The sequence below is a fragment of the Hevea brasiliensis genome, chromosome 4 (assembly GCF_030052815.1).
Source record: "Hevea brasiliensis isolate MT/VB/25A 57/8 chromosome 4, ASM3005281v1, whole genome shotgun sequence".
NCBI lineage: Eukaryota > Viridiplantae > Streptophyta > Magnoliopsida > Malpighiales > Euphorbiaceae > Hevea > Hevea brasiliensis.
Genome location: NC_079496.1, coordinates 12,464,915 through 12,489,248, shown reverse-complemented (window position 1 = coordinate 12,489,248; position 24,334 = coordinate 12,464,915). Strand labels below are relative to the sequence as shown.

Sequence of the window (24,334 nt, the reverse complement as noted above, 5' to 3'; positions counted from 1 at the left end):
TATATTTCAAATTATGAATTTAGATTTGAATTACATATATATTATTTGGAAAGTTTAAAAAATTCAAAATAAATATAAACACTAAAAAAAAAAAGATTTGAGATGATATGTTTTTTGAAATTCAAACTCAACCTAACAAAATTTATTGAATACTTATTTCATTTTAAATTTTAAATTTAATATTTTTATTATTCAAATAAAATATTTTTAAATTTTATAAATTTTAAAATTAAATTTTGAAATCTAAATTTTAATATTTTTAAAAATAAATTATTATTATTATTATTATATCCATGTAGAATCACTTTTTCAAATATTTGACTGTTAAATGTGAATAAATTAAAAACAAATTTAATTATTAAAAAATAAAATCTCTCATTAACAAAAAAAAAATTTGACAACTCGGAGATTATCATGAAACAAAGATTAATTTATTTTAAATTTTTATGAAAAAAAAAAGATTTTATCCTAAAATACTCTTTTCTTTGGAAAGCTCCTTAAAATACATGCATGTCCTAGATTAAAAGCCGGAGAAGCTGCTTAAACAGAAGAACAAAGACGGACGTCAAGGTATTTCCAATTCCCTCGTATATTTGTTATACAGCGCGAAACGGACACACGAGACAGACATTTGCTCACTCCTCAGATCTCCTCTTTCAACCCCTGTTTCTTCCGGAGCCATTAGCCAATTTTCTAGCGTCTGCAGCTATATACAAAGCTTTTCACACAGCCCAAAATAGATAGAGACACAGTGATGGGTAACAGAAACAGGGCAGAAGCTGACACTGATACTTGTTTAAGCGAAGCGTTGTTGTTTGCTACCATTTGTATAATTGGAATGCCCGTTGATGTCCATGTCAGGGATGGCTCTGTCTATTCTGGAACTTTCCACACTGCTTCCGTTGACAAGGACTATGGTGAGTTTTCTTTTTTTTTTTTTTTTAAAAAAAATTGTATTAGTTTATGAATCTCCTGAATTGATTTTGGGTTGTGTTTGTCCCGATCAAAATTGTTTATGGGTTATGGTTTTTATAAGAAATTGTATCTGGGTTTCTAATGTTATTGGAAAATTATGATGTTGGTGTTGTTTAACGTGATGTGATCGGATTGAATTCTGATCTGGGCAGTAGGCTTATGCCGATCCTGTGTAATTTTTCCTAAAGCAATCGATAATTTCACTGTTCTATTTTCCTCTTGTCACCTTCGCAAGGGGGAACAATAAAAGAAAATATGGCCTGAAATGTGAATTTTTGCGATCAACACAGTGACGGAATTTGGAATGACATAACTTTATGGATTAGGTATTGTGTTGAAGGAAGCAAAATTGACTAAGAAGGGGAAGTGTGATGCAAATGTAGCCAATTGGAACGTGATTGAAACGCTTGTAATTCTTTCAGGTGATCTTGTCCAAGTTATAGCCAAGGTAAGCCTCCTCTTCTGTTTTAGATCCTTGTTAGTATTGTGGAGCAACGTGGAACAATCTGTCGGATGTGTATGGGGCTTTTTCTACAGGGAGTTCTATTCCCAGCTGATGGTTTCATGGGAAATGTAGCTAGTGATGATGTAGAAGCTGCCGTAGTCAGTGTTCCTTCTTCTGAGATTATAGTGAGTGAGTCAGAGGAATCTAACAAGTCAGCCATAGATAAAAGGAAAATAAATGAAAACAGGTATAGTTTTATGTTTAATTTCGGATATGGATCACAATTTCAAAATTAGATTGCAAATAATAACAATGTTCTTGCTCCTTTCCCCTCTTAGCTATTCGATATATGTGCAGAAATTTCCGTCCATCACATGCTTGCTTGTGCGAAAGATTGCATTATAGTAAATTGTATACTTATGGACATAATTTCAAAAGAAATAAAAAAAAATGAAATACTTAGCTGATATTGTCACTGCAGGTAAAATTAAATCAGATTTTATGTTCATAAATTTTGAGATTTGATGGTTGCACAATCCATCCCTTATAGATCTCTTTGAGTATCTCTCACCTTAGTCTGTATTCTGAATTTGTTAGTTTGTATTCTGAATTTGAAGCCAACTTGGTATCCACATTACTTTCTAAACTCATGCATCTCACTTATTTGCTCATTCATATAGAATCCAGAAAAGTGATGACAAGATGTCCAGTTTCTAAGCTTACTTTTGGCTATCTGAATTGAACTATGTACTCATTTTACTTATTGAAGTGGGATTTCAACCAAAAACAGGAACAATTGTGCTAATGATTTCGTGCCAACAAAAACTGGAAAGGAGCATGAAGGGAAAAAAATTTTACCTAATCATGTAGCAACGGCCACAGAAGTTGAACCTGGGAAGAGAGAAAGGATAAATATTTCAATTAATATTTCAAAAGTAAGTTTATTCTCATATATTAGATTTATTTTTTGGGTCTTATAGATTGGGTCTGGAGGAGAAGTTTCAGCAAGTAGGAAAGAAAGTCTAGAAGCTTGTCCTCATTTTTGGTAACAGTTTCTATTAAATATCAGAGGTCATGAGCATCTGGGTTAAGGAAGACTTTCTGCGTCATTACTAGCTGAATTGCTACTTGCTATTTCCAGTTCCAAGATTTTTTTTTAAGAGTCATGGGCTTGCCCAAATGCTTACTATATATGGATCCCGTCAAATGGTTTGGATGATCTGATGGATTGATATATAGCTTGATACTCCTCAGATCTACTACAGATTAAATGAGCAAACTTGGAAATCTAATTTCTGAAGTGTGTCACATTTTCTAAGAGTGTGTGTGTGTGTGTGTGTGTGTGTGTGTGTGTGTGTGAGTGAGTGAGAAAGGGGGGAGGGTGGATTCATAGTTATTAAAGGCTCAAGGCGCACTAAGGCGCCAAAGGGTCCTGGAGCCTAGGCGCAAAGTGCAAGCACGTGGTGAGCGAGGTGAGGCACAAAGTAAAAAATTTTAAAAATCCATAAATGTCAAATAAATATGACGCTTTTTCTTTTTTTTTTTCTTTGGCATATATCTTGAATTAGGTTTGTTGGTTTGAGTTTAAATGATAGTCCTTTTTGCCAATGAAAGTGCTCGCTAAAGATGGAAATAAAGAAGGTATGCCTCTCTAGAACCTTGTGCCTGGAACAAAGGGGCACACCTAGGCGCATAAGGCGTTAGGGTTCAAGCCTTGTGAGCCTTGAGCTTGAGTCGCGCCTTTAATAACTATGGGTGGATTCATATCTCTTACTTGTTTGTTTTAAATTTTTCTTTTGTTTATATTTTTCTTATTGCAGAGTGAAGAAGCTTTTGATTCTGCAGTTATTGGAAGGTAAAATTTACTTACCTTTTGCCGAGTATTAGTCTATTACTTGATGATTGTTTTGGTGCCACAGTAAACTATGGTTCTTCCCATTTTAACCCTTGGTACTGGCATTACAAAAGCTTTCAGATTCTAGAATGAATTTTCTGCACACTTTTTCTACATTACTACTTGTTTATATTCAATTTTTGGACAAGACAAATAGACACAGTGGTATCTCTATTCAGCAATAAACTTGGTTTTTAATAATCGCCTCAAACTTATTTCCTCGTTTGAATTCTTTCCAATTTCGGATGCCTGAAAATTATTTTTCTGGCAGACAGATTGGAGATAACTGGTCACAAGGCGAGCAGGATCATCACAAACACAAGTATGAACTTCAAATGGAGAAGAGTGTATGTCATGACAGGCATAAGTTATTTCCTTTTATAGGTTCCAGGATTACTAGAATTGTAAATTGACTAATATAAATATTTACCTGTGCTATTGTTTTATGCAGGATGATGAAGTTCAAAGCTCAAGTTCAATCTGTAAGTTCAATGCCCATTGAAGGGTTTAATAATCTGATTATTCTTCCAGCTAGAAAGGTGTGCCTTGGTTTTAGCATTTGATTTTTGGCTAAATCCATTATTTGGCCCCTGAACTGCTGTGCGTTTTGATATTGAGCCCTCACAAATGTAGTTGAGTGCTATTGACCCCCTAAACTATTAAATTGTGTGCCATTGAGCCCTACTTTATGTCAGTGTAGCATGTGCAAAACAAGCAACCGCATGAATATTCAGTGTTACCACAACAAAAATCAAGGTTAAATGCAATATTTACTTATGGTTTTTCTAACAGTAGCAGTGAATATGTTGATCATATCAGCATAGTAGAGATAAAATACTGTTGTACATGATGTAAAGGCTTTGTTCATGAGCATGATGACCATCAACTACCATTATGATGTAGAACTAGGAAAATTAGGCTAAGAGAAACTAATTCTCTGGAAACATTATGCTGTGGGCTTATGCCAAAGTATTTTTTAGTGTTAAAAACTTGCAAATAATTTATTGGGTGCTTGCCATAATTTATCTATGATTTTTTTTAACTTTTAAAATTATATATCTTTTCATGCGATACATTTAAATCACTGTTTGCCAACTGGGCTGCAAAATTTTAAGATTACCATTGTGGTAGATTACCTCTGTGGATTTTTTGTTGCATTATTAAATTTCCTAGTTTCCAGTTTTGATATGCTGTTTGTTCATACTGATTATATCCTGTTTGAATTGTTTATTGCTCTACATGCAGCCAATTTATGCCTTTCAGAAACCAAGGCTGATGGGGAAGGGCAAAAGATGACAAAGCTGTTACCTAATGGTGTATCTTGTGATCCAACATCTGCACATGTTAAACCAGACAATCAATGCTTTGAAAGGTCCACTTCTGCAGGAAGCTCTTCTGCAAGTGCCGTTTGTTCAAGTATTTCAACTGCTTCCAATGCATCGGTTGATGTGGCCTCAGAATCACGTTCTGGTTTGTTAGCTTCTTCAGCTGATGTGATCTCTCCACAGAGTTCAGAATCCTCTAAAAGGTCTAAGGTAACAGCAACATTTGATTCTTTTTATCTCATCTTACCTGAATATTTCTTTTATTTTATATACCAGACATTAGGTTGTTATGCCTTATCATTCAAAAAAAAAAATGTTTCACTAGTAATTTCTGAGTAACCATCCATTGTGCAATATTTTTGTTCAATTCTTATGCACAATTATTGGATGATATTTTAGTTTCTTAGGAACTTCACAATATCATAGTATATTTTGTTGAATCAAGACTGATTTTTTTTTTTTTAATTTAAATTATTTTTGTTTCGGAGGAGTTCAAGCTCAATCCAGGAGCAAAAATTTTTTGCCCATCTTTTGCAACTCCAATGTCAGCCACTGCCTCAGTGCCAGCAGTTGCAAGCATGCCTTACATACCAAGCAACTCTCCCATGGTACCTATTGCTGCTGCTGCTCAGCCAGAAGTTGGAATCAGTCCTTTCGTACGGCCTTCTGTCCCTATTAAGTTTGCTCCATACTCTAATTTGACAGCTGTAAATGGTGGCAATGGTCCTCAATTTTCACAACCTGTATGTATAAGTGAACCTTTTTCTTACATGTTGAATATTTTTCTGATATTAATTCGGACTCTACTTTTAGAACCTTTAATCAGGTTATTTCTCCAAATGCCAACTCTTTTCTGTCTCTTCTTGGCCACTTAATTGTACCATACTTTTTCTCATTTTTATATTCTTACAATGGAAGATTTAGGAGCTTATATTGTGCCCTAGTATCATGACAGGTGTTGAAGGGATATTCAGAGATAAGATATTCTGTTTGTGATATATTTTCATGCTAGTTGTCATTCTCATAGGGTTTCCTTTTTGGTTTCAGATTGTGGGGAACAGGACACAGCCACTTAGATATGCTGGTCAATATCATGCTGTTCAGGCTGCACCAACATATGTGCCTCCAAATTCTCAAGCTGTAAGTAAAAGGAAGATTTCTTATGATGTTCTTTATGCAGTTAATTCCCATTTTCTATTATTGTATCAGGAGACATAAGTCCTTATTTGCTGCTAAACTGGTGAGGTAATGTGGAACTAATTTGCTATCTTTTTTCCCCAGGTTATGGTTGGACGAGTTGGGCAGATTGTCTATGTGCAGCCAGTTCCTCATGTAAGACATAACATCCACAACAAAATTGATTAAAGCACTATGATGTTTGGTAGTTTCCTTAGTCTAATCTAAAAAATAATATAGTTCTTGAAGTGTTTTATGGCCATAGCAGGAAGTAGTCTGTATTATATTTCAAGAAGCGAAAATATCAAATATTCACTAAAATAGAAGAGAAATAATATTTAGCTCAAATGTAGAGCAGTATTTCTTTTGCACATATTGATTTTGACGCATTCTCACAGAGTTTTCTTTCTCTTCTGGTCTACAAAGTATTATGTCTTTCTCAGTAGTGTCTGGCTGACAAGAGAGACCTTTTAAGTCATGGCCATGCTTCTATAATTAAATATAAATACATAATAACTGCATTCCTATTATTATCGTGTACATCATTGATATAGGGTTTAATCAGCTGCAAATATAATGCAAAATATAATTTTTAAGAAAATAGTTAAACTATTATGTCGGCTAATGAACTTTGCATCTGTATTATTATGTGCATTTGTTGAAAGAAAATCAGGTGCAAGTTTATTTTCTTGATTTCTCACATTTGGGTTCCTGTCTATCATCATCATCTAGAGTTATAAGCTGTTTCTTACTTTATATTATTCTGTGTCTCATCCTGGGTTTCTTATCGAAGAACGTAATTCTCTGATTGTTTATTTGTATTTTGTTTCATATGGAAGGATTTGGTTCAGAGTACAGCAACTATCTCGCCTGTATCTGCACGTCCTCTGTTGACTCAACATCAGGTCCAATATCCTAAGCACCAAGGTACAAATGGGTTTTAATGTTTTCTATTGATCATTTTATGTGTTGTTGGATATTGTGGATTTCCATAGTTCAACTGGAATCCCAAAAGTCAGCTATGAAATAGGGAAAGTTATTTAGACTCTCTCTCTCTCTCTCTCTCTCTCTCTCTCTCAAGTTTTACCTCTCCAGGTCAGGACTCAGCTTAAATGTACATATCCTTAATTGTTTAATTAGCAAAAATCCATTCAAGAACGAGAAAAAAGATAATGGTATGAAGCTTTGACAAGTGAATATCAAAATCCAGAGGGGCTTAACCTACAAATTACCAGAACCCATCTTAGAGAAAACAAAAAAATTATTTTTAACTCGTCAAAACATAATCTTGGAACATCAAAGTGAAACTAGCTGTGAATCTATATAAGTTCATTGGGAGATTAATAGAGTGCCATTTAAGAAAAACAAGGAACTGGCCTTTAGGCTTCAAAAATCAAGAAGTAGGAGGCAGCAGCATTAGTGATTTTGTTGTGATCTATTAGAGAGAAACAACTAGTCAGAGCATACTAGACTTTAAAGAGAAGTTTAAAAAGAGAAAAAAAATGTTAATCCTATGGAGAGTGAGAGATGACATGGCAACAGCATCTGGGCAGGGTTCAGGGTGATGGCTTGATTCTTAAGGAAATCACTGTAAACTAGAGAAATAATCATTTAAAAATTAGGACTGAAAATACCACTAGAAGATTAATTTGGGTCTTATTTACTGGATTTCATAACAAGAATACCGGTGCTATTTGCCAAGAATTTGATTGTCTTGCTGATGTAGTAATTATTTAAAGCGATATTGATATATACCCCATACTTACATGTGTTGCTTGGCATAACTTAGTCCTATCTGCTGATGAAAATTAAGTTGGTCGTGCATTTCATTTATAAACTTCTTCTTGTTTGTTTTTCACTGAATTGGTTCCTTGGATTGCAGGGAGTGCAACAGGCCAGGCCTTGCAACTGTGTGCGCCCCCACCTTTTGTAGCTGGTGGGCAGCAGCCATTTGCAATCCCAAGCCACTTTCCTCTTCTGCAACCTCCTATTTCTGCTAACCGGCCCATTCGAGTTCCAGGATCAAATGCTCTCTTTGGCACAAAGTTTCCATGAATATATTCCACTGCTATTATGACCTCATGATTCTTTTTCATGAATGATAAAAATTTTGGTCCATAGTTTTTTGAAATTTTTGTCCCTCATATACAGGTTAAGCACATTCTATGTGGGATTGTTATATAAGACCTATAATTGATATTTCTGTTTTCTGAGAAAATGGTGGAAGGTTGAAATAGGAGATTTGAGAATAGTCGAGGAGGATTAAGAGTTATAATATGTGAAACAGACACAACAGCCACTAGGTTTTCATAGAGGTCATTTGGAAAATTCTTTTCATTTTGTCATCAATGTCCTCGTTGCTGGGCGATATTTGAATAAAGCTTTTCTTTTTTCCTTGGGATGTAAAATTATGGAGCGTTGACACATTGTTTCAACAAAAAAAAAAATGCTCTCTAAAATCCTAGAAATTCGTTAGTGTTTGTTCTCTGATAACAAGCTATGTTTCTGTACGCCACTGGCCTACTGGTGCCTGGGATGTGATTCTGCTGTTAGGAGATAAAACATTCGCCATTTCCTTCTCTTTGAAATAAAGTTAATAAAGTAAAAGAGAAAGAGAAAGAAAGAAATAGCAACAGCTTTTCAAATATTTGTTCAACCATCAGAAAGTCAGATGCCATTTTGGTGAATCTTTTTTCTGAGAATAACAATGCAGCAGTCCGTTATTGTTAATGCCCGCATGAGGCAGTGAGATTCATGGACACATAATAGATTTAGGAATGGAAGAAAGAAAGCATTTATGCCTTGCTTGGAAATGAACATAAGCTTGCCCCGAAAAAAATAGCGGCAAAACAAGCCTAACAATGGGCCTCTCGAAATGTAGGGGAAAAAACATGATGCGCATGGATTCATTAAACTGTCAAATGAGCAATGTTCAACTCTTAACAAAATGCCGTATTCATCTTACCCTGCAAAATCCAATTTTCAGATTGCCTAAAATTTTCAAAAATGAATGACCAAACACTTTTTCTTCAATCCTTTTCTTCTCTTCCCTCTTTTTACAGATTGGTAAATGCATCTAAAGACTGGATCATAAGCCCTGAGGCACACGGTCGGATAACATGAACAGAACACGGGTTGTATAAATGTTTAACATGCTAACCTTCAAACTGTAACTTTAACTTACAATTACTAAATGAAAAACAAGAAGCTAGTGCGGCTTTTTTTTTCCTTGTTTTTTTTTTATCTAACTTTGAACTCGAAAGCATTAAAGCCCAAGAAGGCTGAAACATACTTTTCTTTGGCCTTTACCTATTCTAAGATACATGTTAGGCAGTAAGCAGCAGCCATAATATCACTCCCCAAAGGAACATCTGTTGCATCAGACACTCGATGCTCGTGAATGATTCTTTGAATGATCACTGTCTTCATCTCCATGCTCGGTTTCCGAGCTGCTCACTTCATTCAGTTTCAGTCTGGCATCTGTAATTTCATCTTGCACGTTAGTTGCCTGGTTCTCTGTCATGTTTTCCTGCAAAACCTTCTTAAGTACTGGATATCAGTTTATAAGCCATTAATCTTCACCTAATAACTGATTTAACATTAATTGCATTCCAGATGAACCACCATATTGGCTGTCATATTACCTGCAATAGCTCAGTCATCCTGCCAGTTCTATAATTTTCCAAAGGTCTTGACACGACTGCAGGGTGATTATGCAGAACAGGCTGTACAGATTGAAGGGGCTCAATGTAAAGCGGCTGACCTGTGCCATCAACATCATCCTCTGCAGCACGCCTAGAATCTTTAGCAGACAAATTAACAGCCGAGCCATTATCAGTCTTTGTTGACAGTGAAGGGACTTGTGTTCTCTTGATAACTTCCGTTAACAACTTCTCAAAAGGCATACCAGGCAATTTCATTGATTTGGCTTCAGCCTCTTGCTGGGCATCCAATAAATTTTGATTAACACCAGCTTCCTTCTGTAAACCTGAAGGCATTAACTGGTGGTTATTTTGAGATTGAAAGTGAAGCAACTGGGCTTCAACTGCCCCCACTTGGTTTGTGGATGTTGATCCATTTGATGGATGAGCAGCATCTAGCACCCTTTTGCCCTTAAAAGCCACTGCATCAGCAGGTTGGGTTGCAACTGAAGACAATTCGCCAGAAGTCCCATTTGATAAATCAACAGGATGGAGTACAACAGGCACCACATTGCCTCTTGAGTTCCCAGGAGAAGAAGCATGACTTGCCATTGAAGGCACTTGTTTGCCTTTGGAGGCTACCGGATTAGCAGCTTGAGCTGTATGAAAAGTACCATTTCTCTCCCTAGACCGGGGATTATGGCTAGGGACCTGAGCATAATTTTCTCTTGGGATGGGAATCTCATTTCTTCTGATCATTTGGATGCCTGGGGCAACATCATTGTCTGTGGAAACAGGAACACATCGTCCAGGCTTAAAAACAACACCCCTCAAAGTGGTTTCTGAGTTGCCAACCCTAACAGTGAGTAAATATCCAGCATCAAATGCTGCCTCGATGACACCATGAACTACTTGACCCACCATGATATCACTTGCATCATTAACTGGATCTACTTGGCGGGGTTGATTTCCATTGACCGTTACAAATCCAGGCGGAACATAAGAGCTTCCCCCATGATTTGGATTCTGGCCCCTTGCAGCACGAACATCCACCCCATGACCAAGATCTAGCCTTGGATACTTACGTGGACGACCACGCTTGCGCTTCACGGGAACAAGTGCTGATTCATCAGGATGATTCCCTTGATTTGCTTCACTCATGTTCAGTATAAGTCAAATAAACTTTCCTTGCTTTCCACACAACCTATTGATATGGTTTTCCCTCCCTGCAGTGAAAAAAGATGTCAATTTTGAGTTCACAGAAGTAGATTGTACTGTTACCAACCATGAAAATCCAATTTACATATCATAGGTTTAGATGCTCATGCTTTCGATAATCAACTTTAGAAAAAATGATAGTCAACCCACCAGACTACAGAAACAGAATACAGAGTCATGGCATATGCAAAACACTACATGTTATATACCGCCAAACTTCAACCTAACATCACAGATCACAATCAGTGTTCAGACATTCTAAGAATTTTTAAAGTATTCTACAGCAAATTGCAAATTTCCTGAATCAAGAAAATCCTCACACTTACCCTTGATGTCAAATGTGAATGCATACACCAAAATCAATTTGTGAAAACAATGGTACAAGAAAATATTAGAATGCAGTAACTGATGCCTATGAGAAGCCTTGAGAAAATCACCCTCATGAGAAGAGGGAAAAATCCTTGGGAACATGTCTTTAAAAACATAGGCTGAAGTGAGAATACAACAGAACCCCTGAAGTCCTACACAAACCCATTGTCCAAACTCCCAAAATATTTAAGCTGGCTTCCAAGAATTTAGTTCATAGAATCCCCACCATTATCCCCACATCATTCCATAGTACCCACTTATATTAATCCCTATTATTAGTGTATAGAGAAGCTAGCCTAGCATTGAAACTCCTTAAGAAATCTAATTTTCCTGGAACTATAAAGCTGGAATGGCATCAAATCCTTGTTCATTATCAATACACAATGAAATTTTGTATTACATAAAATTTTCTATGTCTGCAATTCCCCAACTACATGTAGCATTGGTTTTAAAGAAACTCAGGTGATTCTATCTAAAAGCAATATGCTGATGCTTTTAGGGGTCAAATTTAGTAAACCAGAACTCATGTTATGATGCTTTCATGAAAGTCAGTTAGAAAAACTTCACTGGACTCTAAAACTTCTGAATTTTTTCCTGAATGTGAAAATAGGACTTTTCTATCCAGCAAAGTCTCCAGTTAGCATTCTTAAGCTAATTACATGGAATTAAGAAAGTCACAAACTCATAGCTAAGTTAAACAAATATGCACATAGGGGTGAGCAGATTTCAGTTTTAACAAAAAATAGAAACAAACCTATCTAATTTGGATTTTTGGTTTAGTTGGTTCGATTTCTATTATTATTTTAAAAAATTTGGGTTTTCAGTTTGGTTCAATTAATTCTGTCAAAAAATAGAACAAACTGAATCGAATCGAGATTCATATAAATACTGCTTTGTTATATATTTACATAACCCACACATACCAGAGGCCGGCTCAACCATACCAATGCCAAACTCTAATCTATCTTTCTTCCCTTCTCTTATCCTCTCTACATTTTCTTTGTCTTTCCTTCATCTAATTTGTATATTTGAATTTGTTATAAGATGGTAAATTTGTTCTTTATTTTGTTATGGGATTGATTAAGTTGTTTCAATGATTGAATGGCTGCTGAGATTGATTTTATTCTTGGCTAGGATTGGTACTAGGTATCGGCAAGGAGAAGGGTGACACTGAAAACAGTATCGTTTGAGTGAAAAGGCAGTGTTTGGCATTTTGCATAAAACTAACAAACTAAACTGGTTCGATTCGGTTCCTCTATCATTCTGGTTTGGTTCAGTTTCCATTTTAAATGATTTGGTACTTCAATTTTTGCGGTTTGATTTAGTACAGAACCAAACCAACCGATTAAACACTCCTACATGCACACACACACACACACACACACACACAAATGTGCAAGTAAGGAAAGCGAGGCAAAGCCATAAACTGTAATCTGCACCAATGTTTAGATCTCATTTTACTGTACCTGGTTAAGCAAAATACAAAAAACAAATAAATAAATTACAATCTGGCATTTGAACTCAATCAAGTATCCAAGTACTGGGCTTGTGGATGATAAATAGCAGGGAATAGTTGTTGCATTTACAAAACACCATGCGACTTTTCAACTACAATTCAATGTATAGAAAGCATAGTACGTCTCTTCACATTAGCAAGTTCCCCCTTTTGTCGCTGCCATATGAAGAATGTGCTTAAGATAGCCATAACACAATCACCAAACAAAGATTTTTTTTATATATATATCTTTATTTTTCTTTCTTCCAGCATTAAAATAAGGAGGCACCAGCATTTGAAGACAGCCACAGCACCAAGTGACTGGCAAGGCTAAAATTCTATATAGAAGAGATTAATTTCCTACAAATAGAATTCCAACAATAATAAGGGAGCGCTTGAAATAGCAAATTATCAAAACACAGTCTCAAGATTAGAACTTTGTTTCCATTGGGAACGTCGTGCGCTATGAAAATGGCCAATAAATACAAAAAACTATCGCAAGTTAAGTGAGCATCAATTACACAACAATAGTGCAAGTACACAAACAAATAAAACCCAATTACAAATACTGAGAGAGCAAACACACTAGACCTTCTATAGTCTTGCAATATAAAAAAACACCGGAAACAACATATTCATACACCCAGTTGGAAAGTTAAACTACACCAAAAAATAAATAAAACAAAGAACCTCAGAATTTCACATATTTAGTCTCAAAGAGCACTAAGCATATGCTTGGCTGCTAATAAAATACCATGGATTATCAACATCATGCTAGCTTTAGTTTATAAAAGAGAAGCAACAGCAGAGAAAAGGGTGTTTCAAAAAGCAAGAAGCCTAGGGATTGTGAAGAAGGAGCGTACCTGCAGAAGCAATGTTCAGTGGGGAAGAGAGACCAAAGAAATAAATAAATATTTAAATTTAAATACAAATTGAGGTCAGAAACCCTGGAAATTTTTTCATTTTTGTTTCCGAGAGATGCCAAAAACAAAAAATTTAATCCCAATCTCTGTTTTTTTTTCCCCTACACGGAGAGGTCGAGGTCCACTGCGGGCCCCTTTCCGCGCTATATTGACTTGACTATGACATAGATTTTGTGACAGAGCAATAGCAAACTGACTTGTAATATGGCTTCGCACTGCTTCTTTTTTTTTTTTTTTTTGAAGAAATATGGCTTCGCACTTAGCAGTAGACAAATAGGCATTTCGTGGAGCTCTTACGTTGGAATAGTCAACCCTTGACAAGTGGTCCCATCGCTTTGGACAATTGGATTAACCGGTCTAAGATTTTTGGAAGCTGCTAGAAATTCGTTTCGCAAGAAAAATTTAAATAGGTAATTTAAACTATTTTTTCCTTCAATATTTATTATTATTTTTTTATATTTAGGCTATATTTATTTTAAAATAATTAAATTAAAATAAGCTATTTTTTATATTTATTATTATAATTTATACTACTATAATATATTTAAAATTCTGAATGAAATATATTTAAGGAGGAAAACTTAAAAAAATTAATTCCCCTGACTTGTTTCATATCACACATAAATTTAACGAGATAATCAATTATTTTTTTATTTTTCTCTTTCTTTTTTTCATTAAATTTAAAATTTAAATTTATTCCTATTATTGCTTAACCACAAATTATTTAATTTATTAAAAATATGAAGATCATAATTAAATAAGTTAGTACAAATAAATAAAAGAGGTAACCTTTAAGGTGCGTTTGGTATAAAGTTAATAAAGGTTAATAATTAATCTTGTAATTTTTAATATTATTTGAATACTTTAAAGTGAATAAGTTAATTTTTAACCTCGTTACTCTTTTTAGGGGTTAAATGTTAATTTTAGGATGGATATGTTAACAGAAGTTAAACACACTATTTATATATTCATTTCTTATTTCTTTTTAACTTGTTTTATTTTTTAGTTCTTTCAACTCCAAAAACTCTTCGTCTCCTACAACAATAACAACAAAAAGATATGATTTTTTTTTCTTTTTTACAAAATAAGTTATGCTAGGACTATAACCATGGATTTATATGACTTTCTTTTTCTTTTTCCTGTCGATGTTATTTATTTATATTGTCAAATTTTCAAACTGTATTTTGTGTTATGCAGCTTTTTATCAAGTTGTTCAGTGTATATATACATGTATATAAGTTAGCAAGATAAAGAGAACATAATAATATTATAGTAGATAATAAAAATACAGTTAATAAATTTTTTAAATTAAATTATTTACAAATAAAAAATAATATTACCAAAAATAAAAAAAAAAATTGATATTTGTTATTAAAATATAAAAATAAATGTTTATATATTTTCATGTGAACTCAATTTTTTATCCTTATACCAAATATCATTAATTGTTACACTATTAATTATCTTTTACCCTCTTAATAATTACTCCCTTAAATTTTATAAGGTTAATACTTAACCCTCAATTTTTTAATTTTATACCAAACGTACCCTTAGTATCATATCATACTTAAGGAAACAAAAAAGATAATTCATTTACAGGAAAAACCTATTACACAACCGATACAGATCACATAATCAGTGCTATAGCAAGAGAATCTGTAGCATAAACATCATACTTCTGTTAAACTATAGTTACATTTCCATCATGCTCATTGCAGCTTTTACCAAAGGACTTAGTCAGATTGTTAAAATTACAAAGAGAAGATGCCTCTACTTGGAGTAGGGTCTAGAAACTATTACTGGTACCTTCTAACAAAGAGGCTTTTGAGACTCTGGAAGGTTTTCAACGTATGTGTCATGTGCCATTTTTACGTAGTCATCAATTTTATCAATGGTCCAATCATTAGTTCTTATGGGACGGAGAAACTTGACTGTTATAGGCACTGGCCGAACGCGCAAGCTGCCCTTCCTCCATGCTAGATGGGTACCTGTCAGGACCATCGGAACGATTGGAAGGCGCGTTTGCAATGCCAAATGAACAAATCCCTGCAAGGGAAAACTCAAATGAAGAAAAGGGTGAAAATTGCTAAACTTTCTAGTAAAAGCAAAAATGTCTTGAGAAGAGATTTCTACAATGCTTGTGAGGTTTAACAAGAAACAAAACAGAAACCAGAACAATTGGATTTGAACGTGATATTTATTGAAGTAAATGCTAGGCTTTATATAGCCTTTACTACAAACAGAAAAACGAAATATCTGCTAAAACATGCTAAATATAGCGATGAGTATATACCAACTAACAGAAAATAGCTCTGTAGAATAGGACTTATTGACTCATTCAAACTACCAACAATCCCTCCCTTGAACTCATTCCTCGAATTAGTTCAACATCGAATCGCATACACCAAGTTCTTAAAGCTTCTAACTTGAGTGGTTTCGTCATCACATCGCAAGTTGTTCTTTGGTGCCACTAATTCAACAATACCTTCTTTAACTAAATCTAGAAAATGGAACCTCACCCTTATGTGCTTGGATCGTCCATGTAAAGCAGGATTTTTAGATAACTTGATGGTTGAAGTATTATCACACATCAAAGCGATCCCTTCTTCCCGTGAATGACCAATTTCTTCTAGTATTCTTCTCATCCAAATGGCTTGACAAGCACAAATGAATTCAGTAGTTGACAAGGTAACAATGGGTTGCGAAGACCACGCCACGGCTCCTCCACTAAAATGCATAACGAGGTGCTTTGTCATCATCTATGTCGCCATAGTCATCCGTATAACCAACCAACTGCTTTCGCCACCTCTTACGTAAAAAGTCCATAATTCTTTAAATACCTTAGCACCCTTTTTATTGCAAAGTGAAGCTTTGTAGGGTTGGCCATGAACCGACTAATGAAGCTCACAACGAACATAAGAGTCGTGAAGTCGTGAGGTACATCAAGCTTCCCACCATTTGTTTGAATTGCGTTGCATCAATCGACTCGCCTCCCTCATCTTTGCTCAACTTTTGACCAGAACAATCGGATTACTTGGATTATAGTTCTCCATCCCAAATCGTTGTAGAACTTCGCTAGCATACTTCCTTTGGCAAATAAAAATTCTGAATTATCTCAATGCCAAGAAAAACCTCATTGGTCCCAAGTCACTATGTCAAATTCGTTTTCCATGGAATGTTTAAAATCTGCAAGCAATTTATCATCATCACCGATATATATGATCATCTACATATACACTCACAATTAAAATTTTCTCTCCCTTCTTCTTGACAAACAAGGTTTGTTCATTGTCTAAAACCTTCTTTGATAAAATAAGACTCAATTTTTAAACCGTAGAGGGCTTTTCTCAACTTGTACACCATTTTCTCACTTCACCTTTCGTAACCTTTCGGTTGTTCGATGTACACATCTTCCTCGATTCTCCATGCAAGAAGGCTGACTTGACATCCAAGATACAATTTCCGACCTCTTTGTAAGCAATAATCATTGAGCAGTGTCCATTCGAGCTAAAACCTCGTAATCTATTCCTTATTCTTTGGTATACCCTTTACGACTAGCCTTGCTTTGTATTTGTCAACCTCTCCATGCTCATTGAATTTTGTCTTATAAATCCACTTCACGCCAACCTTCTTGGCTCTAAATCCATCAAGTACAGTGTGATTCTTCTCAATGGATTTTATCTCATCATCCATGGCCATCCTCCATTTTTGCTTTTCGCTTCCTCATAAGGATCAGAGATCACAAGGTGGGCCATCATGTTTGTTTCATCTTCATCGGACAAGCCCTCACGAAACAAAATCGATTAGTCGTATGGGGCGTCCTCCCTTGCTCCCAAATCTCTTTCGAGATCGAAAGTGCCCTCTTGGTAAAATAACATCGGTATCTCGGTATTGTTTTGCCAGTGAGTGTTCTTCTTCGATTGTCGATGTCATTACCCCATTCTAATTCAAGTAATTGTTTCTCTTGAGAGTCTGTGCTCCAATCCCAAGCCCGATTCTCTTGAACACCACATCGCAACAATTTTTTTGCAATCGGATCATACATCCTGTATCCTTTGGATTCTTGGCTAAATCCAAAGAATACGCAGTTGTACTCTTTACTTCAAGTTTTGTTCTTTTTGCGTCTGTATGTGTACATGGAAACCTGAAATAATCCATCAAGGTTTCTCCCCACTCCAAGCTTCCTCGTGAGTCTTGTCTTTTACAACTAGTGTTGGTGATCTGTTTATAATATGAAACGTACACTCCACCGATTCTGGCCTAAAAACTTTCGGTATTTGTTTTTCGGTTAAAATTGCCCTCACTAGATTCATCACGGTTTGATTCTTCCGCTCACTACTCCGTTTGTTGTGGAGTATAGGCCATGGTCGGTTGTCGTTTACTCCTGCTTGCGAAATCATGAACTCTGTAGAGTTGAACTCCCCTCCTCTATCTGTCCTCAAGCATTTAATTGGAAACCCAATTTCTTTTTCCACAAGCACTTTAAAGCATTTAAAATGGTAGAATGCTTCTGTTTTTTCAACAAGAAAATAACACCAGGCTTTCCTTGAAAAATCATCTATAAAACATAACAAGTACCTCTTATGGCTGTTCGAAGCTGGAGTAATCGGTCCACATATATCAGCATGAACAAGGCCCATTGTTGCTCTCCAATTGCTCCTTTTGGGATTGGGTTATGTTACTTGCCCTTTACACATGCTTCACATGGGGACGTTGGTGTTGAGATTTTAGGCAATCCGAAAACCATGTTCTTGTCAGTCAAGGTATGTAAGCCTTTGTAGCTGAGATGCCCATATCGATTGTGCCACAAAATCGATTCATCTGTACTGCCAACTTGAAAACAATTTTCATTAACCACCGTAGTAGGTGTTTCACCAATAAACATGCGGTTTGCACTCATCAGCCATCTTTCCTTCGATGGATGATAGAGGCTGCACACTCCGTCTTTAAACAAAATTGCGACACCCTTTTCTTGTAATTGACCTACACTCAGCAAGTTATTTTTCAGTTTAGGGACACAGTACACATCACTTACAGTATAGCATACCCCTTGCAGGAACAGTTTTATAACCCCTTTTCCAGTAACCTTCATTCTTGTGTTATTTCCAAGCTTGACCGAATGGGTGAAATCGGTGTCTAAGCTTGAAAACATCTTCGAGTTACCACACATATGATTCGAACAACCCGAATCTACGAACCAGGCATCACTCCTACTGGTCTCATGGAGTTCGACATACGCCATTAGAAGCAACTCATCTTCTTCCTCCAATTTGGCATAATTGGCTTCCTTGCTTGAATTCGGGCACTCATATTGGAAATGCCCTAAATCATGGCATTTGTAACATTCAACGGTAACTTTGTTAAACACAGCTCTGCCTCTACCTCGTCCCCGTCCTCTATAGTAGCCTCTTCCTCTGCTGGTCGAGTTTGAGCGGCCTTCAATTTTCTCTTCGTCTTCCTGTGCACACGTCGAAATTTTTGTTCGTGAACCACCAAGGTGCTCTGGAGTTCATCAACAGACATGGTTTCAATATCTTTTGACTCTTCAATGGATACACAGACATAAGTGAATTTATCTGTGAGGGTACACAAAATTTTCTCAACAATTTTGGTATCCGTCATTTCTTCTCCATTACTTCTCATTTTGTTTGCTACCACCATTACCCTTGCAAAATATTCAGTGATAGTCTCATCTCGTTTCATTTCAAGAACCTCAAATTCCTTCGTAATGCGTTAAGAAGAGATTTCTTCACTTTCAAATTTCCACCAAACTTCTTCTTCAATGAATCCCGGACTATTTTTCTTTGTCCGTGATCGAATCTGTTCAAAGATCGCCCTATCTATTGCTTGAAATAGATAATGCTTCTTGATGATCCTTGGTTTCGCATCGTCAAGTTGGGCCTGATGTGCCTCTGTCAGTCTCGTTTCCTGCTTTGGTTCTTCAAAACCATTCTCTATCAAGCTCCAAAGACCTTTAGCTCTAAGGAGATTCTCCATCAGCTCACTCCAATGATCGTAGTGACCATCAAAGTGAGGAATTTTGGTCAAGGTCTTATCGTCACTCATCCTCGCGGTGTTTGATCACTCAACTATTGTTGCTTTCATGGGGCTCGATACCAATTGTGAGGTTTAACAAGAAACAAAGCGAAACGAACAATTGGATTTGAACGTGATATTTATTGAAGTAAATGCTAGGCTTTATATAGCCTTTACTACAAACAGAAAAACGAAATATCTGCTAAAACATGCTAAATATAGCAGTAAGAGTATATACCAACTAACAGAAAATAGCTCCTGTAGAATAGGACTTATTGACACATTCAAACTACCAACAATGCTCAGGATGCACAATGAAGATGCTGAACTTGCGAATGTTATCCAACGCTAGTCTGAAATGCAGATTCAATAGATCTAGCTGTGTGATAAGTAAATTTCATCACTAAAGCATTCACTCAATGAGCAATAGAGGTCTTATAACCAAATTCCCTTGGACATTGTAAAGGTTACAATAGAATCATGTCTGCTGACGAATAATTATGCAGTTTTACCATCATTCCAGAGCATGATCAGACAAGGAACTAAAATTTACCTTTTTAAATGAGAGCAACCGTCCATTTTTTGACCTTGTTCCCTCGGGAAAAATAATTAGCGAGAGGTTGTTTTTGACAATTGCACAAGCTGCCTGCAAGAAGAAATTTTATGAGCCGCACAAGTAGGCAGTAAACATGATTGACAATGTGGAGGGAGGATAGAAATGATTACCTCTTTCATGGATTGAATTGCAGCAGTCTGGTTGGAGCGATCTATTCGAAGATGACTGGCCAATACATAAAGTTGTCCAAATAGAGGATACCATATAATCTGAAAAGATATAAATTTCAATTATCAGTGAATTTTAAGTTTCTCAATTATCTCCTCAAATTTACTTGAACTTGCAAGAAATCTAGGCTGGATGGTACCTTAAATATGGAAGCAGCTAGAAACCAAGCAAGTTGATTTCTTGCACACAAATTGATATGCACATAAATTTATTTTATAACTTTAGGGGATGCAGATCAATATTAAACAAGACAGACATCAAAGTGATAGAAAAAGTACCTCTTTCTTCGCAATGCCAACTGTGCCTGTGGGAGTCAACCACATCATAAGGAAAATGTCTATAAGAGATGCATGATTACTGATATAAATGGCCTTCTCATTTGAGAATTTGGCACCTTCAATCTTTACAGAGTTCCCTAAGATCCACATCTGCAGTCAAAATTCTGCATTTTTCATCATCTAGAAGAACTGCCATATTAGAAACAAAATAAAAAGAAATGCAGAAGGATAATGGAAAAATCTTAAATAGTTAAAGGTTACTGACATAAATTGTCAAATATGGGTACGTATATACGTTTTGAAGTCATTCCCTAGAATAACATTAGAGTGCACCCTATGATTATCTTCAAAAGGTGATTAATTAAACAGCAATGTCTCCCAGCCTCTTCCAATAATTTCAGCAAGAAAATAATTTTCTACAACAGATTGGTAAAACATTAGTAAAGCAAGTTCTACAACCTTCTTGTTTATTTAATCTAAATAGGATATATTAACTAAAAGATTAGAGTTTAGTAATGACTAGGACCCAAGCTTAAATCTAGACTAGAGAAGACCTTAAGGTGCGTTGGTGACGAGCTATCTTGTAAAGCCTAAAGAGTAAAATGCATTTGACATTAAATTTTTCATTAAAATTACTTTTCCTAAGCACACACTCTTAACCTTTTTATCATTTTACTCTTTAACCGCTATCCTGTGACTTGCCAGAGCACCAAGATTTTCTGCTAAATCTGCAGGAAATTTATCCCCAAACAATTAGTAGCACACCTGTGGTTGTGGTTACATCATCAGCCACAGCAGATGCTAAGACTTGTCAAACAAATAAACAATAAGGAAAACGTGTATCTTTCCTGGCATCTAACATTTATTATGAACCCTATGGAATTTTAAAAAGTCAATGCACAAACAAGACAAATTCAGGTTGTAGCAAACGCTTAAAGATTGAAATTTTTTGCCAACAGAACCTTATAGATAAAAAAAAAAAAAAAACCTAGTTCACCAATAGATGCCCTCTTATACAAAAGGAGAAACTGAGAATATAGGCACACTAGAAAAGGCAGACAAGGTATGTAGCCCTGGACACAAACAAATGATAAGAATGTTGTAAGCATAGCAGAGAATAATATGATCAAAAAGAAGCATGGGACAAAACACCAAAGCGCAAATAATTTAACAATTTCAGAAAGGCGCTATTTGGTCACTGAAAAATGCAAGCTAACAATGAGAAAAATAAGTCATTTGTTTTAATTATTTTGGACATCAAGATAAAACAAGTCCACAAACATTACACGAGTCAGCATATAATTTTGAGAAAGACATAACATCATAAGATCAAAATTTTCCCTTTTTACCACAAGTAAGCTTGAAATGAATGTAATTCAAAAATAAAGTTGAAGCAACTCACCAGCATTCTACCAGTTACATGTCCATAAATGTTTCCCTGCCTAATCCTCTCATATGGCCATGGCAAGAGCAAGAGCATGATTAAAGCCCATATAAATGTTGTAACCATCATTGACACAAAACAAGCCACAATCCTTATATAAGATGTCAATGCAGAAATCCACCCATCATCAACATAAACATCAATCTTAGGCCTTTTTTCCTCTTCTTCACTTTCCCAAATTTTTAGCATTTCTTTCACATTTGGGCTGCAGTTTGTGTTGAGGAAACTCTCCAAATTCCTATTCCTCATAAAAGAACCACCTCCAGTGTTCTCCATTAGCTATAATTGCAACTGAGATTACCCTGTACAAGAGAAGAGCAAAAGAAATTGTAAGATAACTCAGCGAAGCCTTAGTCCCAAACTAGTTAGGATCAGCTAAGGATGTAAGATAACTCAAGTGAATAAATTATAATCATGTGTTTGGTTGCTGAAAAACTGCAGGAAATTGAACTAACTGTATGATTAGTTGTCCAAAAGAACTTCAGGTTCTGGGGTTTAAATTTCATTTTCTTTTGTACTCTTTGATTTTTAGGTAGGATAAAGTTAAATCTATTCCCAGCCAAACAATATGAGCTCCACTAGAAAAAAACATAAACAAGGAAAAAATATATTACCTGACCAAAATTACTAATCTCCTAACTCTCCTGAAAGCGGAATTAAACCAGAAACTTTTTGTTTGGTTGCCTAGAGATAGAAAATCAAAGAAAACAACATAATCCTCCCCTCTTAAAGAAGAGCAAAGAGAAGAAGAAAACTGCGACCTGAACTTCTCCTTCACTCTCGAACAAAACAGACAAACATTCTACGGCTTACAGCTTAGTTGGATATAGCTATATGAGACCCCTTTTTTCTCCTTCTTGTGCTTTGCCTGGCAAGTGGGAACCATATAGACACAGAACAACAATTTTGACAAAAACCCAGAAAACGTCACTTACCAAATGTATTGTTTTCTCGAAAAAGAATGGGAAATAAGTAGCAGAATCTGATAGTAAAGTTCAAGAAGATAGGCTAGGCTAGGATAGGATGAGACAGGATAGGATATATCAAGAGAAATAAAGAAACATAGAGAAGTCTTGGCAGTCTTCTCTTAAAAAAGAACAAGCAAGAGAAGTCACACAAGGCAAAGAAAGACGAAGACAGAAAAAAGCGGCGCTATAGCATTGAGAGACGAAAAGATGGATTACGAGTCTCACACGGTATAGATCTGGATTCTTCCTCTTGCAATGACCAATAGCCAATATTAGAAAAATATTTTCCACCATTTTCTTTTATGTATGTTTTAACCAGACAATTCTTTCTCTTCTTTTATTTTATTTTTAACAAGTTATACAATGGAGCATAGATATCATTTTAGATCTTTCTGTTTAATTTCACCAACCCAGTTAATGCAATCATCAAAGCAAACAACTACACCTTCCTAAAACAAATCACAATTCAATCAATAACTTAAAATGTGAAAGTACAATTGAAAATTGAAAAAAATAAATTTATGATGCAAGCTTATTTAATTTAATTATTAAAAATATATTACTCATTCGAAATTTTTTAATATATTCAAACTTGAAATTTATTTTTCTAATTATTTTATAAATAAAATAAAATAAAAGGTAGGAGGATGGACACAATGATTAGCACAGAGTGGATTGGGTGGATGAAGGTTGCTTGTTTGTGTTCTTTATTTTCAAAACCCACCAAAAAAAGTGGAAGCTTTCAATTATTCTAAAGGATTTTGCCTTTTGCAATTTGGTATATGCTTTAAAAAGGACAATGTATACATACTAGTATTTATTTTTTAAAATTTGTTAAGGTACTCATTTCATAATATATATATATATATATATATATATATAAAAGGAAGATTTCGGTTTCCATCAAATTCTATTAGGAATAGGAATTATGATGAAGGAAGGAAGAAAAGTCCAATTTAGGATTTACTCACGTGATGTCTCTAAATATAGGAGGACGTGGCCAAAAAGGAGGTTAGTGGTGACAACGTGTATTCAAGGCCATCAAAATCCGTGTGGGTGAAATTGAGAGCAACTAGTCAGACCAACGGGAAGAAAAACCAATATTGAAAAGTGTGTGACCGCGTGTTCATTGTCCTGTCTGGATAACGGAGAGCGGATGTAAGTGAGTTTGTAGGGAAAAAATTAAAATATATTTATTTATTTATGAATTAATTTTTTTAAATTTTATATAAAATATGTATAAATATAAATAATATAAGAATGGATATGATTTTAACAATAATATATTTTTATCATTAATTTATATATTTTATTTTTAATAAAAAAATAGATATATAATGTGCATTAATTGTAAGTGGAGTGT

The 24,334-nt window shown here is 35.2% G+C and overlaps 3 protein-coding genes across 8 annotated transcripts; 1 reads left to right on the top strand and 2 right to left on the bottom strand.

Annotated features, from left to right (window-relative positions):
- The first annotated feature begins 500 nt into the window (after nucleotides 1–500).
- On the top strand, nucleotides 501–8,223 carry LOC110658569 (polyadenylate-binding protein-interacting protein 4). Its single transcript, XM_058145358.1, has 13 exons — nucleotides 501–917; nucleotides 1,302–1,423; nucleotides 1,513–1,667; nucleotides 2,211–2,355; nucleotides 3,241–3,275; nucleotides 3,586–3,661; nucleotides 3,766–3,796; nucleotides 4,560–4,849; nucleotides 5,128–5,382; nucleotides 5,687–5,779; nucleotides 5,921–5,971; nucleotides 6,655–6,742; nucleotides 7,698–8,223. Exons 1-13 carry the CDS (start codon nucleotides 755–757, stop codon nucleotides 7,868–7,870), a joined length of 1,677 nt encoding a protein of 558 aa, XP_058001341.1. The 5' UTR covers nucleotides 501–754; the 3' UTR covers nucleotides 7,871–8,223.
- A 707-nt stretch (nucleotides 8,224–8,930) lies between these two features.
- On the bottom strand, nucleotides 8,931–13,561 carry LOC110658570 (protein METABOLIC NETWORK MODULATOR 1). Of its 5 annotated transcripts, none has more exons than XM_058145359.1 (3): nucleotides 13,402–13,561; nucleotides 9,460–10,682; nucleotides 8,931–9,356 (listed from the first exon to the last, which is right to left on the bottom strand). In XM_058145359.1, the coding sequence occupies exons 2-3, from the start codon at nucleotides 10,615–10,617 to the stop codon at nucleotides 9,195–9,197; spliced, it is 1,320 nt and encodes a 439-aa protein (XP_058001342.1). In that variant the 5' UTR covers nucleotides 10,618–10,682; nucleotides 13,402–13,561; the 3' UTR covers nucleotides 8,931–9,194. The 5 variants fall into 5 exon arrangements, with proteins under 5 accessions (XP_058001342.1, XP_058001345.1, XP_058001346.1 ...); XM_058145362.1 differs by having other exon boundaries at nucleotides 8,931–9,353; XM_058145363.1 differs by having other exon boundaries at nucleotides 8,931–9,344.
- A 1,467-nt stretch (nucleotides 13,562–15,028) lies between these two features.
- LOC110658571 (1-acyl-sn-glycerol-3-phosphate acyltransferase) lies at nucleotides 15,029–23,207 on the bottom strand. Of its 2 annotated transcripts, none has more exons than XM_021816242.2 (6): nucleotides 22,618–23,207; nucleotides 21,962–22,305; nucleotides 20,560–20,709; nucleotides 20,224–20,322; nucleotides 20,051–20,143; nucleotides 15,029–15,507 (listed from the first exon to the last, which is right to left on the bottom strand). In XM_021816242.2, the coding sequence occupies exons 2-6, from the start codon at nucleotides 22,277–22,279 to the stop codon at nucleotides 15,271–15,273; spliced, it is 897 nt and encodes a 298-aa protein (XP_021671934.2). In that variant the 5' UTR covers nucleotides 22,280–22,305; nucleotides 22,618–23,207; the 3' UTR covers nucleotides 15,029–15,270. The 2 variants fall into 2 exon arrangements, with proteins under 2 accessions (XP_021671934.2, XP_021671938.2); XM_021816246.2 differs by having other exon boundaries at nucleotides 22,939–23,207.
- Between the last annotated feature and the right edge of the window lie 1,127 nt (nucleotides 23,208–24,334).

Coding starts and splice junctions, on each gene's coding strand:
- LOC110658569 (XM_058145358.1), top strand. CDS start 755: ATGGGTAACAGAAACAGGGCAGAAGCTGACACTGATACTTGTTTAAGC. Junction 3,662..3,765: donor AACTTCAAATGGAGAAGAGT/GTATGTCATGAC, acceptor TGTTTTATGCAG/GATGATGAAGTTCAAAGCTC. Junction 3,797..4,559: donor TCAAAGCTCAAGTTCAATCT/GTAAGTTCAATG, acceptor CTCTACATGCAG/CCAATTTATGCCTTTCAGAA.
- LOC110658570 (XM_058145359.1), bottom strand. CDS start 10,617: ATGAGTGAAGCAAATCAAGGGAATCATCCTGATGAATCAGCACTTGTT. Junction 9,357..9,459: donor GGATGACTGAGCTATTGCAG/GTAATATGACAG, acceptor CCAGTACTTAAG/AAGGTTTTGCAGGAAAACAT.
- LOC110658571 (XM_021816242.2), bottom strand. CDS start 22,279: ATGGAGAACACTGGAGGTGGTTCTTTTATGAGGAATAGGAATTTGGAG. Junction 20,144..20,223: donor CAATTCAATCCATGAAAGAG/GTAATCATTTCT, acceptor TTCTTCTTGCAG/GCAGCTTGTGCAATTGTCAA. Junction 15,508..20,050: donor GGTTGCTCTCATTTAAAAAG/GTAAATTTTAGT, acceptor TTTCCCTTGCAG/GGATTTGTTCATTTGGCATT.